This window comes from Gadus morhua, chromosome 11 (assembly GCF_902167405.1).
Source record: "Gadus morhua chromosome 11, gadMor3.0, whole genome shotgun sequence".
Lineage (NCBI taxonomy): Eukaryota > Metazoa > Chordata > Actinopteri > Gadiformes > Gadidae > Gadus > Gadus morhua.
In genome coordinates this window covers 14,192,977-14,208,523 of record NC_044058.1, presented here as the reverse complement: position 1 = coordinate 14,208,523, position 15,547 = coordinate 14,192,977, and the positions used below count along the sequence as shown (strand labels likewise).

The 15,547-nt window shown below is 48.4% G+C and overlaps 1 protein-coding gene across 8 annotated transcripts in view; it reads left to right on the top strand.

Annotated features, from left to right (window-relative positions):
* vps13b (vacuolar protein sorting 13 homolog B) overlaps positions 1-15,547 on the top strand; it is a 331,160-nt gene that overhangs the window by 70,013 nt on the left and 245,600 nt on the right. For 7 of the 8 annotated variants that reach the window (XR_003978469.1, XM_030370003.1, XM_030370004.1 and 4 more), the window contains exons 18-19: positions 10,968-11,102; positions 11,867-12,046. Coding sequence is in view for 7 of the 8 variants with exons in the window: in XM_030370003.1 (XP_030225863.1) it covers positions 10,968-11,102; positions 11,867-12,046 (315 nt within the window). In the remaining variant the exon portion in view is untranslated. Of the gene's footprint in view, positions 1-10,967; positions 11,103-11,866; positions 12,047-12,911; positions 13,065-15,547 lie in introns of those variants that run through there. The other variant, XM_030370008.1, reaches the window with a different exon arrangement.

Here is a 15,547-nt window from a genome sequence, read left to right as displayed (position 1 = left end):
GCAGGGACCGTTATGTCTGCCTAGCGCTGTTCATAGACCACTGCTAACCTCGGCCCCAGCTCGTCACTGACCTCCCACACTCTGGCTCCGTCTACATGGTGCTGTGTGTGTGTGTGTGTGTGTGTGCAGAAGTTTCTTCCAGAAAAACATTAAATTGTCAGAGGTTTTCTTCCCATCAATCAAACGTCATTTAGACTTTAGGAGTCCCTGAAGCATTGTCGAATGCTTCCAAGTGTGTGTGTGTATGTGCATTTGCATGTGTGCGTGCGTTTGTGCTTGCTTCCGTCTGAATGCGGGGCGGTCTATCTCTGGAGCGCACATACATTTCATCCCATGGTCATCTTCTCCCTTTGACGATAGCTTTATTGGATTTTGATTCATTCCACCTCCCCCCCAACCCCCTTTCCCCACTGACCTAAACAGTATTGCCAGAGTCTTTTAATTTTAAAAGTGGAATTTATAACTCGCCATGAAGCGATGTCCCACAAAGTGCTCCTAAACCTACAGATGGTCCTCTGGCTGGGAGAGAGATAGAGAGAAACACAGCCGTTTTGTCTCGTTGTGCTGTAAATATCACCCAAGACAGGCGGAAGATGTTAAGAGAGGGAGTGTTTGTGTATGAGTTATTTTGTCTGTCGGCGTGTGCATATGTATTTGACTATGTTAGGGGTCCACAGTGTGTGTTTATGTGTGTGTGTGTGTGTGTGTGTGTGTGTTTGTGTGTGTGTGTGTGTGTGTGTGTTAAAACAGAAGTTGTCCGCCTCCGGTCGCAGCCTGGGACCCGTGACATTGCAGTAAACCCTCCAGATGACATACAGAGAGGCAGAGATCCACCAGATTTAGAGCCACTGCAGACAACTCATTAAAAAAGATGGATGATGTTGGTCCGTCAATTCCTTTCAAACTTGGCCAGCGGTGGAAATGCCTCCCTGCCTGTTTTTTCCTTTGTAAATCAACTTGCATCTTCTTAATCATTGCCGGCCATTGGAAGAACTTCTCAATGAACTGAGAAGTCCTGGCTATGAACAGTCCTGAGGAGAATTGTTCCAGACGTACCAAAACTTTCATCAAAGTTTGCCCTCCCTCCCTCTTATCCACGTCATCAAATGTTTTTAATTTTATTTTAATCATGCACATCCAGCTCCTATGCCCATCTGTAAGCATTATACTAATCGTTTTTGGTTCTATCCAAGAGGGAAGGCAACCAGGCCACGGTGTCTAGTGTGTCCTTGTTTTGTGGTTCCAGGTAGTTTAGCTCAGGATATCCTCAGATGGGAAAGTGGTCAGTGGTGTAGGTCGATCAGTCGAGGCCAGCTGAGCGGCTCCAGATGACTGGTTGATATATGATCTGTGACAAAACATATGTGACCGAAGCTGTGAAAATAGGCAGGGCCAAGCAGGATGTAAGAGTAGGAACAAAGGGAGACAATGAAATAAATGAATGGGTGAAATTGAAATAAGCGCAATGAGGACATTTGAAGAAATATATGTTCATGGAGCAGGGGTCGGTATGGACGGAGTCACCTCAGAGACTGAAGTGGTATTTGCTCTCCGCATTTCCTAGAAGCACCCATGACAGCTAATTAAGTGTTGGGTTTAACACTCACACAGGCACACAAAATATGCCAGCCCCCAACCCTTGTTACCAGGTCAGGTATGTGCATGACGACTACCAATGTTGATTCCTAAACTCTCGTTATATGATCCCATTTAAGGCAAGCGATTAGTGAGAATGTTTGGATACAGAGAGCTTATGCTCTCATTGCAGAACGACTAGAAGGATTGTGGACAATAATAGTCCAGGACTTGTGCTCACACTCATGATTATATCGTTATTAAAACAAGTCTTTGCTTTCACAAGTTCCCCCTGCAGCTTGTCCCCGTCTGGGATGGAATGGTGTGTGTCAGTGTGTATGTGTGTGTGTGCGTGTTTGTATGGGGGGGGGCTTTAAGATGGGAAAAAAGGACAGATCAAGGTTACGTCAGCTGCACTTGTTAATACCTTTCTTCTTCTTGATGTTTCCCTTTGTTCTGAAACAAATGGCATTTCTTATGGTACCTTGTCAACAATGTTTTTTATACTCTTTTGCCAAAAAAGGGGATTGAAGGCAAGGCCGGTTGAGGTCTCTGTGATCAGGCTACCTTCAGGACCCCAACTCTGACGCAAATCCCCATGTGGGTGCCTGGATGCGGTAAAGGTCCATAATTGCTCACTGTTATTGCAGGATGGAAAAAAAGTGAAGGGTCCGTTTTCATTTCACTCCCTCACCACAGAAAGACGACACCTAGTGTGTTTTACTCTCTAAGCTGTCTGGTCCCTGAGTGCACTCGTCTATCTTTTCCTGGTTTCACCTCTTCCACTTCCCTTTCCCTGTCTTTCACCAAGAACCAGCTGTTGGTAGCCGATTCCGGTACAGGACGTCTTGCCACTGCTTTCCCATCTAGATGTTGGCTCACTTTCCGCCTTGCGCACCAACCTTAATGCCCCCGATCTATTATTCAAGACAAGCTGGGGGAATGGGCGTCCGTGCCTTGTCACGTAACGGGCTCCTACACTCGCCACATGAAGGGCATGCTGATGCACTGTTTGACTGTTCCATGGGGAAAACAGACGCAAGAGAGGGACCCGGCTTTCTCTCTTTCATGATCCATATTTGTTATGGATTTTAGTAGAGAGATTAGGAGTTTAATGGAAACCCTAAGATGTCTGTTTCAATGCGGCCTGGCCCCTGCCTCAATACAGAGTGCGTCTTTGAAGAGGTAACTTATTGGTTGGAAAATAATTGATGCCTGCCTGGCTGTCAAGATCATGGTTTGACATCAGGGCACACAAAGAGAGAGAGAGCGATGGAGAGAGAAAAAGAGGAAGGGCTTTTCATCCAGTCCCAAGCTTATTTTTGACATTAAAAACGCGTTGTGTCAGCATCAGAGAAGCGAGAGATAAATCTCGGATGGAACTTGAGACGGCGCTTGTCAATGAAAACTTCAGCGGGCCGCAGACGGCCCCGCGCTCGGCCCCCGGTGGACGGTGATGATGTTTTAAGTCAATCCAGACTCCAGCGGGGGCCTTCCTCTTCTCTCTTGTCTCCCTGACGCTCCTTTTCTGTGCTTTCACCGTCTCTCTCTGCAGTCAGAGGCTAATGAGAGAAGCCATGGGAGTATATGGAAAACAGACGTTAGTGGTACCGTGTTATTCCTGCTTTTGGACATGAGAGTATGTACAGTTTTTTTTTGGAGGCGGTCGTCTAAGTTGAGAGATGTGCAGGGAATTTGAGTCGCAGGTTGCGCGTGTCCATTACATACAACCATTGTCATGGGGGGACATCATCCTGCTTGTGTCTTCCTGTCCTCCCTGATTTCCCACACTCCCTCTGCACAGGGTGGCCTGTAAGAAAGGTCTACTGGAGGTACTGAATGGACACGTTTTCTTTCATAGGATGTAAAGCCATGATTGGAGCTTCAGGGCGTGTTTATCAAGTGTTTTATTCTGTTTATAATGCAATGGAACATCAGCACACACAACTACAATTCTCACCAGCACCTTTTTAGAATACAACTACATTTTACATTATTTTGACATTAAATCCTTGTATCTCGACTTTAGAATTTGGAGTATTCAAGTGAAATAAAGTTATCTTTATCCTTATTAAAACAAATAACAATTTTGACTCCAATACTTTCAAACCTAATTAACCAAATGATTCAGCCACCTCCCCTTTAAAGTTGGGAAACAGCGGTTAGGTAGACGGAGAGCAAGGATCTTGACACATAGTTTATGAATTGCAGTACACCCTTCGATTGTCCTGTTCGACACGCTGCATCAGTGGGGGAAGCGAAAAAGCTTCTTGACACTTTTAAGTGAATGATGATCACCAGTAACTCTTCAAAGGGCAGAACTTCACTGGAGCATATAATGAGATGTAAGCAGAAGTCTGCGTCTGCGGCCTCCACACCGCACTAGACCAGGCCCACGCTAAACACCATTAACAGCGTTGATCAATGAGGGCTCCTCCCAACACACGCTTGTATGTATTGGGTTTAGGCAGTGTCTTCCTGGTAGGGGCTGGCTCCATGCTGGGAAGCAGCAGGGCTAATGGAGTCGGGAACGAGCCATGGGCCTGACGGAGCAAATAGCTCTGTGTCACACAGGCTGCACATTTCCCCCAGGAGCTCCCCTTGAAGTGACTGCCACACACACACACACACACACACACACACACACACACACACACACACACACACACACACACACACACACACACACACACACACACACACACACACACACACACACACACACACACACACACACACACAGTCAAACACAGGGCCTTTAAACTAGGACATAAATATTGATCTCAGGGGATTCATGATAAACAAAACCCATCCCTTTTCCCAGCAAAGTTTATTTATTTTGTCACTGAAGGAAAGCGGGCTGTGTGTGCATGCATATGTGCGTGTGTGTGCGTGAATGATACAGTGGGACCGTGGTAATCCAAAGGGGAGCAGAGGGGGGTTTGTGTCCCGGCGTGGCGGGGTCTGGTTTAGCGTCATTAGCTGCGGTCTGTTGTGCTGAGCGCCTCTCTCGTGGTAGAACCACACTGGCATCCCTCCCTGGCTGCCGCTTCAAAGCCCAAACACCCCTGGTTCTGATGCTAACCAAATGTGTCAGGGAAGCATTAGGGCCGAGGCTCTAGGAGATTGAGAGGCAGGCCCTCTCATCCAGAACCGTGTTTTAATGGCCTATCTCACCACTGCTTAATCTCCCGCCCTCACAAGTGGCAACATGGGAATCCCGTGCGTCAGCTACACTTTTTACTCTCTCCCCAACGCCCTCTCTAATTCTCTCTCTCTCTCTCTGCCTCTCTCTCGGTTTTACTGCTTCAAATTGTTGGAGCTCATGGAGCATGTTAGAATATACACTACTACTATGCTACAAATCCTTTCATTTAGTTTCTTTCATTGTCTCTCTCTCGCTCTCCCTCTCTTCCTGTCTCCTCATCTATCTCTCCTTCCTCACCGTCGCGCACACAACACCCCTGCCGGGGTCCATTAGTGTTGTCCAAATTGCTTCCGCATGAGAACTCCTTAATTGTGGTAATTCGGTGGCAGAGTAAAACTCCGGGCTTCCAATGAGAACATGTGTCACTGCTTTAGCGGCCAGACACAAAGACATAAAGGCAGGCAGCACCTGGAGGCTGGCGGTAATCTTTGATAATCGGACCCCCCAACCTCCAGTGCCACCGGCGGCAGCCACACGTTCTTCACCCAGGACCCTCAGCAGGCAACCGATACTTCCATACCTCCCACCGCTCTCATTTCTACCCAGGAAGCTGGGAGCTGCCTGGCTGTGTAGTCTCACATGAAAGCAGGAGATTTCAACATCCCTGCCCACCACAGAGTTATGTTCCCCAGCCATTACTCTTGGATTAGCAACTTGTGGCTGCACGATTGTGGGTGTTTGAGGCTGTGGCTATTTGGAAGTGGATATTTGACATTGTTTTGCCAATATTGGCCTCCGTTGCACTTACAATGCAATGTTTAATACTCAATCACATGTTGATCTGGTTTTGAAATGACTGAGTGCAATTTTGCTCACACAATGTGTGACAGGGACGCAATGTGCCAGAGCAGTTCTTGGGGTGTTGTGGTCCTCGTTGGTGTTGAGTTTTGTTGCTGTGTTGACAGCAGTCTGGGCCTGATGTGGACAGATAGCTGCCCAATCACCACCAACATCAACCCCCCCTCCTGATCCCAAGTCTCCCAGTATTAAAGCAGACAGAAGCTACTCTAAATCAAACGGATGGAAATACGCCTACTTAATGCCTGCTGCTCAAATGCCCTCCTGACTGGGGACCCTTATTGTTTCTGCATGAGCACTTAATGGCCCAGTTGGCTGCCTTTCTGCCTTGCCTGCGACCTCTCAACAGTTGGCCAACTCACTGATGTGACTTCATTGCCAGTCCAACCTCTGTGCTCCTTCTCGTCTCTCTATGTGCCTACAGATTGGTAACCATTAACTCTCTCTCTGTCTCCCCCAGTCCCCCTGTTGTCCTGTCTTTCCGTCTGCCCTCTGGCTGGTAGGGGGCAGCGTGCCAGGGCTTCTAGTTATGGTACCTCAGCGTCCCCTCCTCTCAGGGCCGGGATAGACAGTTGCAGGTTCTGCATCACCACTGAATGGCTGGGCCGGCTGGCTGCTTTCACACAGTGAAGGAAACCTTCTGCCTTTCTCTCGCTTCATCTCACACAGACTTCATGGTTCCCGTGTGAATAGCCAGGAGCCCGTTTGCTGCTGAAAGAACCCAACCACACTTAAGTCTTATCCATGGCTAAGCTTCCTCGCAGTGGCATTAAACATGATCACTGTGCAAAAGGTCTGTTATTTCTGATGTATAACCACAGCTCTTTTAATGAAACATAGGCCAATGCAAACACTGAGCTCCTTGTTTTAGAATTGGGGCTGACCAGGTCCAGAGCTGCAGACTTTCCCATACCATTCCTCAAAGGAATGAGAGCAGAACATGCTGGAATGTGCAAAACATGGCTTTCAACTACACAGATGTCCTGTAAAACACTCATATACGCTCGCCCATGCACTCTCTCTCACACGCACACGCTCACGCACACATCCCCAAACCGTGTGACACACACACATGAACCGTGACTCATACAGACACACACACACATACACACACAAACCGTGTCTCACACACGCACACACTTATTCCGTGTCACATACACACATAAACCGTGGCACACACACACACAAACCGTGTCACATACACACATGCGGAGACACATGGACACAAATTACCCAACTATTGAGGAATGCAGTTTGGTGCAGAAATGTTGTGTCCACATCCCCTGGCAGATTCATCAGCACAACCGTTTCTTGTCGTCCATTTATTACTTGCTTTTTTTTCTGTTATTATTCCATCATGTCGCCATTCGCTTCTCAGTATTTTCTTTCCCTTCCCCTCTCGCTCTCTCTCCCTCCCTCTCTCTGGGCGTTCGAGATGGTAAATCCAGCTGCTGCTGGGTGCCCTCAGAGTGTTTGATGAAGTGCCTTAGCCTCTGGCCCCCAGCTGTGTGTTTATGTACTCCCTGCACCTGCCTAAGCTCGACCAATAACGGCACTGTGTGACACACACATACACACATATACACGCGCACACACACACACACAAACACAAACACATACACATACACATACACAAACACACACACACACACACTCATTTCTATGACAAGCATTCATAGTCTTTCATACCCATGCATGCTGCACACAAACACGTAACCATATAAATAATCATACAGCCACTGAAAATACAAACCTGAAACTGGATTCTGCCACCATCCAATTGCCACATGAAAAGCCTGTGTATGCACATGCACATAAGCTTGCATGTGTGTATGCATGCGTGTGTGTGTGTGTTTTCCCCTTCCTGTGCACCCCACTTTTATAGGCCGACAGCTGGGCAAAGCATTGACCAGGGCTTCCCCCTTAAGCAGGTGCACCCTGCCCTCGGATGTCTATGGGGGCAAAGCGGGCCGTGTTACAGTTCTACCCGCTGCGCTGCTTATCAAAGGGGAACACGCTCCCAGGGAACAGCCTCTTGTCATGTTCCAGATTGCGGCGCTCTTCTAACATCTTCATCTCTCCCAGTGTAAATGAAGGGGCTCCGGGGAGCTGTTGGGGATTTTGTTGAAACACAATCAACTGCTGTTGATTTTTCTGCCGGAGGTTTCTCTTTTTGCAACTTAAGGACGGCTGTGAAACAGGACGACGAGCTCCCTGAGTGTCAGCGCTGATAGAAGGAGGGCCGCCTCCTTCCCCCTGGTCCGTCACAGGCCCTCGGTCGTTTTGTAGGGCTTTATTAAATGACTGTGTTTAATCATTAGAGTGTAGCCCGTCCGCAATCAGTGCTCCACAATATACGTCGCCGTCCTTCTCCGTCCCGTTTTTCTTTGAAGCGTTCCTATGTTTATTCAGGTAGTTCGTTTCACTAACACCCCCCCCCCCCCCCCCCGCCTTGGTGAGTGAAAAGAGAGAGTGAACTGAAAAAGCTTGCACAAGTCGGCCTCCCTGCAGATGGCCATTATAGTAACTCAACTCTCCTGAACAGGCTTCAGCTGTGAAATCCCATTCATCTGGTAGACACGCAAAATGAGATATGGTTCAGACTGGAGAGAGAGGGACAGCGTTAGAAACATTCAATAACAGCCTGGTTCCTTGAATGGAGAATCATGAGGCAGGTACACTCGTTGAGGGCGACACCAATACTAGGCTAGGGTCCACCGAGAGGGCTTTTAACAAAAACCTGGCCGCCAGATGGGGGCTGGCTTGGTCATTTGGTCTCCGGCCTGAAGTGCTTTCAGCAGCCTCTGGTCTCCCATGTCCGACACACACAGAGGGAAACTGTGGACGGAGCCACTGGTATGCAGCTCCGCAGACGTTGCTATTGCATTTGACCCACAGAAAGACAGATTAAGTGGCAGGCGGAGAGACAGAAGGAGAGCAATTTGAACCCCCCCATCTTCCTTCTATGCTGTGAGAGGAGTCTGTCCCCCCCCCCCCCCCCCCCAGACTGCAGGTGAAGAGGTTCCTGGGCAATTTGTCTGATGGTGAGGGGAAGGGAAGTCGGCAGTTAAGGGAAAGTTCGAGGAGAAACCCCATCTCTTTCCTCGTGCTCCCCTCCCCCGCACCCCCCCTGTCCAGACTCAAGCAATTTTTGCAATTGCCCATAATTCTCCTGTTATTTCTTTCTGCTTCCAACCTGTGCCTTCCGATTTGCCTTGTTACCTTGTAATAATGATCTTATTAAGATTACACAAACACGGGGAACAAACACCTTCTTTACTCCCAGTGCTCCCAGGCTAAGATCTTTTGATAAGCTCAAAACAAGGAGAAGGACTTCCACACTGGAGGAGGAGGAAGGGGTAAAGTAGGGAGCTGCAGTGGTCAGAGATTAGACGTGTTTAGGGAAGAAGTCCACAAAGATGGTGGAGGATGACAAGTAAAAAGGAAGGGGGGAGTAGAAAGGAGGGCAGTGGGAAGAGGACCTGCTGGGCCAAGCGTGAGAGGAAGAGGAGGATGAAAGCCTGGAGGCCTGACCTGTCTCTGCTGTTTAAAACCCCACACCAGAAATCCAGAGTGCTGGCTGTGTTCCATAGCGGTGAACTGGACATCCTCCAGCACGCAGCCTGTTTCTCTCTCTCTGGTAGCTCAGGCCGACTTTGCCTTATTAATACAATACCTCCAAACACACCGGCAGCTATTAGATCACTGGCCTAGTAAAACACTAAAATCCGATTCTCCTCGCTCCTAGCCTCGGCTTAATGGAGGATTTTTGTTTTGCCTCCTTGGCTTTCTTTGTCGTCTTGTCATTCTTTTTTCTTTCCTCGTTGTCTTTTTTCGCTTTCTTCTTCTATCTTGCTAAATACTCCCTCTCCCTGCTGTTCCCGCATCTCTCAGTTCATCTCACATTCCCGTATGCTTGGACGGGATTTATTGGATCAGGGCAGGAAAAAAAACCAAAACGGATACATCACCATGTTGTAAACCCTGTGAATATGCGAGGTAGCGTGGACCCTCGTAGGCATTTCATGTAACAGTCTGTCTCTGTGGGAGTCTGGGGTGGGATTATTCTGAGAAGCGAGGCCCTTTGCCGGAGCAGGTGATGCAAGAGTTTGATGTGAATCCCACGGACGGTGCCGGTTGACGGGAAGAATGCTTCACGGGAGGGAGACCTCCTCCTTCCACCGTCAACGAGAGGGGTAATGGGAAGAAAAAAGACCATATAAAAATAAAACCTGAAACATCCTGAAACCTTCCCCCCTCTCGCCCGGTCTTTCTTCCCTCCCTCTCTCGCTCTTTTGAAATATCCTCTCCCCATAGAAATAACATTGACATATCATAAAGGCCGATATGTAATCCACCCCCCCGCCGAAAGATGGCCGACCGAATGTTGTTCCACATTAGTCCGCCATTAACTGAGGGGGATGGTGGTAGTGGGGGGTGGGGGGGTGTATGAGGTAACAGTAGTGTTTAGTGAGTCACGGGTTGACACAGAGTTAGAAACGGGAGTATGCATTATTGGAAATAGTTTTGGAAAGATATATCCTTTATATCGCTCTGTTACTCATGCTCCTAATAGTCCTGCTGTTCAGCTCAAGGGTTTGAGTCGCAAAGCCCAAATGGATTTATCTCAGCAACCTGTCGAGTGGGAGACAAAGGGCTCGACATTTTAAGGTGCCTTATCTTTTATTTTCATCATTTCTAACCACCTTTTTTTTGGTAATATGATTATGTAAGGATTTTTTTTTCTTCTTCTGTAATTCTATCTTGAAGTGTAATGGTTTTCTTTTGAGAAAGAATACAGCTGGTATTCAATGTTTCCTTTCAAAATGCGTACACTTTAGTTTGTCTTCATTGTTGTGTGCTTTAGTTTGTCTTCATGGTTAAGCATCTCCCCGGTCACATTAATATAACAATTATCCAGGTTTTTGCTTTAAGGGGGGCGATCGGGTGGTTTTGACAGCTTTTCCACGGGTATGTACAATTGTTTGAAAGGTCACAGGTTGAGAACTGAGGTGTGGCAAGGGGTTTATGTTAAAAAGAGAGGCAGAGGTGGCTCTTTTGAAAATCCGAACACCCCCCCCCCCACCGCCCACCCGTTCAAGGCTAACCCTGAACCCAACGGACATATCCAGCAATCCCAGGCCGTAGCACATTTTACCAGACACACACACACCCACTAGGGGAAGCCTGGACGTGGCGGGCAGCACCTGGTTTCTCAGGCCTTCAGGAGTGTGCGCGCGAGGTGGGAAGAAAAGGGGTCAAGAACAATTAAAGGCCAATCGAGTGTTAAACAGAACCACGGCAGCGGCGTTTAAACCCGCCGTGCTGGACTTCATTTTCACGTTTTTCCATTTTTTTTTCTCTCTCTTTTTCCTTTTTTTATGAGGTGTGAAATCTCGGAGCCCTTCGCCGACGCTGGAGTGCTCGGTCCAGAACGTGGAGCTGAAGCTGTGCAGCCGTGCGACGGTGAAATGCGCCTCGGGAACCGTGGGAGCTGTAAAAGTGTGCGCCAGGACTCCAGGTGTGTGCAGCTGTGCCCTGTTAAACTTTACGGCCTGCGGAGGAGGCAGAGATTGAGAAAGTCCGGCCAGACTCCTCATCTTCTCATCTTATGCTCTCTCTCACTCTCTCCCTCTCTCTCTCCCACCCTCCCTCCCTCCCTCCCTCCCCGCCTCTTTCTTCATGCACACTCTCTGGTGGGCTTCTCTCACTTCCCCCCCCTTCCAAAACCCCATTCTGGATTCCCCCACACATCTGTGATTCGGTCAGTGGTGTCTCCTGCGACGCTGTCATTGGGACTTGGCCATCTCTGTTCCTTGGCAGCAGAACGGCAGGTCCCTGTCCCAGCAGCAATCTGTGTTATTTGTGCTTGAGTCATACAGCGGATTTGCTGGGTTAAAGCTCGCTCATCTCCTGTAGCTAGAACAGATTATAAGATCTATGTCGGCTCTTAATGTCAAAAGGTTACAGTAGTAAACTTACAGTTAGGGACCAACTATATTGTCTACACTCTTCCATTCTTATTCACCAAAATGTATGTTTACGACATGGGTCATCCAAGTTAATTGAGGAAGTGGGTTTGTTCCTCCAGTTTCAGAAAGCCTATTTTTCCACACAAACTGAACCTGTTTAGTCATACTGGATGGTCAAATAGAATTATCTTCCTCGGTTATCCTCTCTGTTACGCTCCGAGCCGCAAGTTAAAAAGTTCCTCATAAAGGGAAATGAGCCAAGTCAGTACAAGGCGTCATTGCTCACTGTAGTCTCGGGCTTCTTCCCACTCAGGGTCGGAAGAGGGGTCCAAGGAGAAGCTGGTTCCCCTGATCCAGGGCCCGTCCGACACCAGGGAGCTCCACACCAGCCGCTGGCTCAACGAGATCCGCAAGCCCGAGTCCCTGCTGGCCCCGGACCTCCTGGCCTTCTCTGTGCAGGTGCCCCTGCAGGGCGACGACTGCCGGAACTCAGGTAAGGGGGAATCCACTAGTCAGAAGAGGCTTTTATCCTCTCTACTCTACAGCAGGTGTGCTATTTTCTCAATGACTCTTACGAAATTGACCGATCTTTTCTTTTTTTTGTCTTTATGATACATCGTTTCTCTGTTAGCACTTTGTTTGTTGACCTGGCTCTACTTGTGTCGCTAGGCATCCCTTATCCTCGATGTTCGACCGTTTCCGATCAGATGCAGAGCAGATGCTTTGATTTGTGACAGAAACATCTCCTGTCCAAATAGGGCTTGTACATCACAATGCAGCAGGGGATTCTGTTGACTAAATGTATCCCCCCCAACCCCTAACCTAGGCTGAAGAATACTTTGTTTTACCCTGTCCTGAATTTTGACACACAAAAATCTTTACTAAAAAAAATCCCTATTTAATCGCACATTGCCATCGCAACTGGGTTCCATTGCACATGCTCCAGTACCATAAACCCTGTCATGTTTTTTCCGCATTGCTCTACTGTCGCTCTGTGCCACGCTTAATGAGGTCTGTTTGTTTAGCAAAAGCCGATAAGCGCTTTCCACCTTGCTGTCCCTCCCTCAGTATTGCCAACGTGGTCGCTCTCTAGTCTCCAAAGGCTGCAGTGCTTTACTAACAGCCATCAGTCTATGTCACCGCTGGCCTGAGCCAACACCAGCCTCGCGGAGGGCAGCTAACCACCACTGGACGGCTTGGTGCCGTAGGCTTCACCCCCTACAGATCCGTGTATGGGTCTCATGTCCCTGGGACACAGATCCCCGTCCTGGCAGTAGCGGCTGCCTCTTGTGCTGCAGGAGTTCTGTGTATACAAACGATGAATTCCATTCAATGTCACAGATGTTGTTTTTTTTCAGAAGAAATGTGGACGATCTCTGAAGCTCTGGATTGATATAGTGTCCTGGCCTCATGAAGACCAACGTATCCTCTGTCTTAATCCAGCTTTGTGCTCACCCGCGGTGCTCCTCTCCTATAAGCTCTTCAGGCCACAGATACAATGATGTGGTCATTGCTGGCCTCCCCTGGTGGACCCCCCCCCCCCCCCCCCCCCAGAGACTTCTCTGATTAGAGAATTTGACAGCAAGATTGATCCCCCCCCCCCCACACCCAACCCCAAGCTCGCTGACAGCTGTACAAAAAAAAAAACAGCTTGAAAAGTGAGCCTCCTCAAAGTGCACTGTGGGATGTAATCCCAGTAGCCTGAGGCCAACATCTTCCACCCTGCACCCCCAACCTCAACCCCAGGTTTCATTGCATGCAGGAATACATGGGAGAGCACTGTAAACCAATAGGCCTCCAGTATTAGTCTTCAGAGTTAGCTCCACCGACACCACTGTACATCACGTTTAATATGGACCTGTGGAAATTCAGTGTGCAGCCCTGACCTTAACGCGAAAAGCTTGGCTTAGTATCACGTCAGCCAACAAACCTTGAAAAGCATCAGGGCTGAGACGGAGACGGAGTGCGAAGGGATAGGACGCGAGCTGCACGCTAAGTAGGAACACGCTAAGAAGATAAGCAATGCTTTGTGACGACTGGATCTGAGTGGTCACCCCTTACCAGAAACTCAATCATTGCTGGATATGTCTCCGTCAATGGCTGTCGAGTGGACGGAAAACAGAACAATGAGCGTTGTGGTCTCTGCGATATTTTAACATAAATACATTAAAAATATATATATTAATAAATAAAAAAAATCTGACGCTGAGCGGTCTCCCTTAATCCAGGGTGTCAGCATCGATGGATGTTTTGAGGAACCCCTGGTAAATGCTTAGTACGTAGTCTCAGACTATTACCTTGATTTAGTGCTCCCATTATTTCAGCAAAGCAATGGCTCATAAAATATTTTTTTTGGAATATTAAAAAACGATTTTGAACACAATCCAGAGAATCAAGATGGACATGTGTGTCTGCGTATGCATGCGTGCATGAGCGTGTGTGTGTGGACGTTCAGAGGGATACGAAGGAGCTGTATGGGTGGATGACTCCCAGAAGCACTGAGTATATCTCCAGCAGATGTGGTGCAGCGGAGGCCTGCTCTCCTTCTCATCGCCGCCCCACGCCACTCTGTCTCTTCTCTCCTCCGGCCTGCCTCTGTTTTTAATAGCCTTCGTGCCATTTCATCTCTTCTGTGCCTTGTATTCCTCTTCCCTTTATTCTGTTTTTTTTCCCATCCTTTTTCATCCTTGTGCTTTTGATCCTGTTTGATCCTCATCCTTTTTCTTTTCTGCGTCCCCTGCTCGTCCATGTTACTGCTTCTTATGAGGTAGCGACGGCAGAGTACCCGTGCACGTATACACAGACACGCAAACGCACACACACACAATGGATTGCCCTACCGTAATGCTGTAAGGTCTCGATCTCTTTTTGGGCCCTACTGCAGGCTAGCTGTAAGAAATGATTTGTTTAAAGGGGGTATCTCCATAGCTTATCTACACACACTACACTTTAAAAAGTGCCAGCGTTTGCGCCAAGTGGTCTGCTGATTGAGGAGCTGGTTATGTGTGCCTGCATGTGTCTATGCTCACGCCAAGGTGTTAGTTCGGATATAACTGTGTGTGTATGTGCGCGCGCGCGTGTGTGTGTGTGTGTGTGTTGTGAGTGCCTTGTGTAGGGGTCAGACTCATATCAAAGCCACACAGCAGTGGCTGTGTCCCCGCCCCCCAGTCACCCAGAGGGTCAGTGAGGGCCTGTTAGCGTGGCGTTAATGGAATGATGGATGCAACGCCTCGTTCAGGGTGAGATGAAAGGTGGAGAGAGGCAGCACCCCGACAAGGGCCCCGCCCGGGGCTCCCAGGGGGTTGGCTCAGAGGGCCAACAGTTTGTGATCATTGTGACATTTCTGAATCGCTGCAGCCCTTGGCTCCGGCATCAAACACATTTTATTCCTCCCATGTGGCCCTGTTGATTCCATTTAGCGCGTTCCACAACCGTGATCGTTATGCGTAGAGCGCGGAGTGCAGGGAAGGCAGAGCTCCCTCCTTACACCATAGACATGCTGAAGACATTAAGATATAATGAGCCACAATCAGCTTTTATATTCCCTTTTACTTTGAACGGCTGGCTTCTGGTTTTTGCAGGGATGCAACGCAAGTTGGAATGTGCCCCCACCCTATTTTCCATGCTTAACATCTATTCAATGCACGGATACGAAAGTTTAGTGGCATTCTGTTTGAGGCTACTGAAAGGGACTTTATTTGTATGTGCATGCATCTTTGTGTGTGCGTGTATGTGTGTGTGTGTGTATATGTTGCGCGTAAATGCTGTGGAGCATAGCCGCCATGTTGTGCTTGAAGTGTATATTCAGGTGTGTGTAATACAACATAGTATTGGGAGATGGAAGAAAGGTCATCGGGGTTTCACCTCTGGCCCAGTTATCTCTGGTTTGTCTCACGTCTGAGAGGATGTGAAACGTTCTGGATCCCCACTTCCCAATTTCCTATTTGGTGGGTCATGGTCTGCTATGTTGTAATGTTGCCTGTTTTGGCTGTTT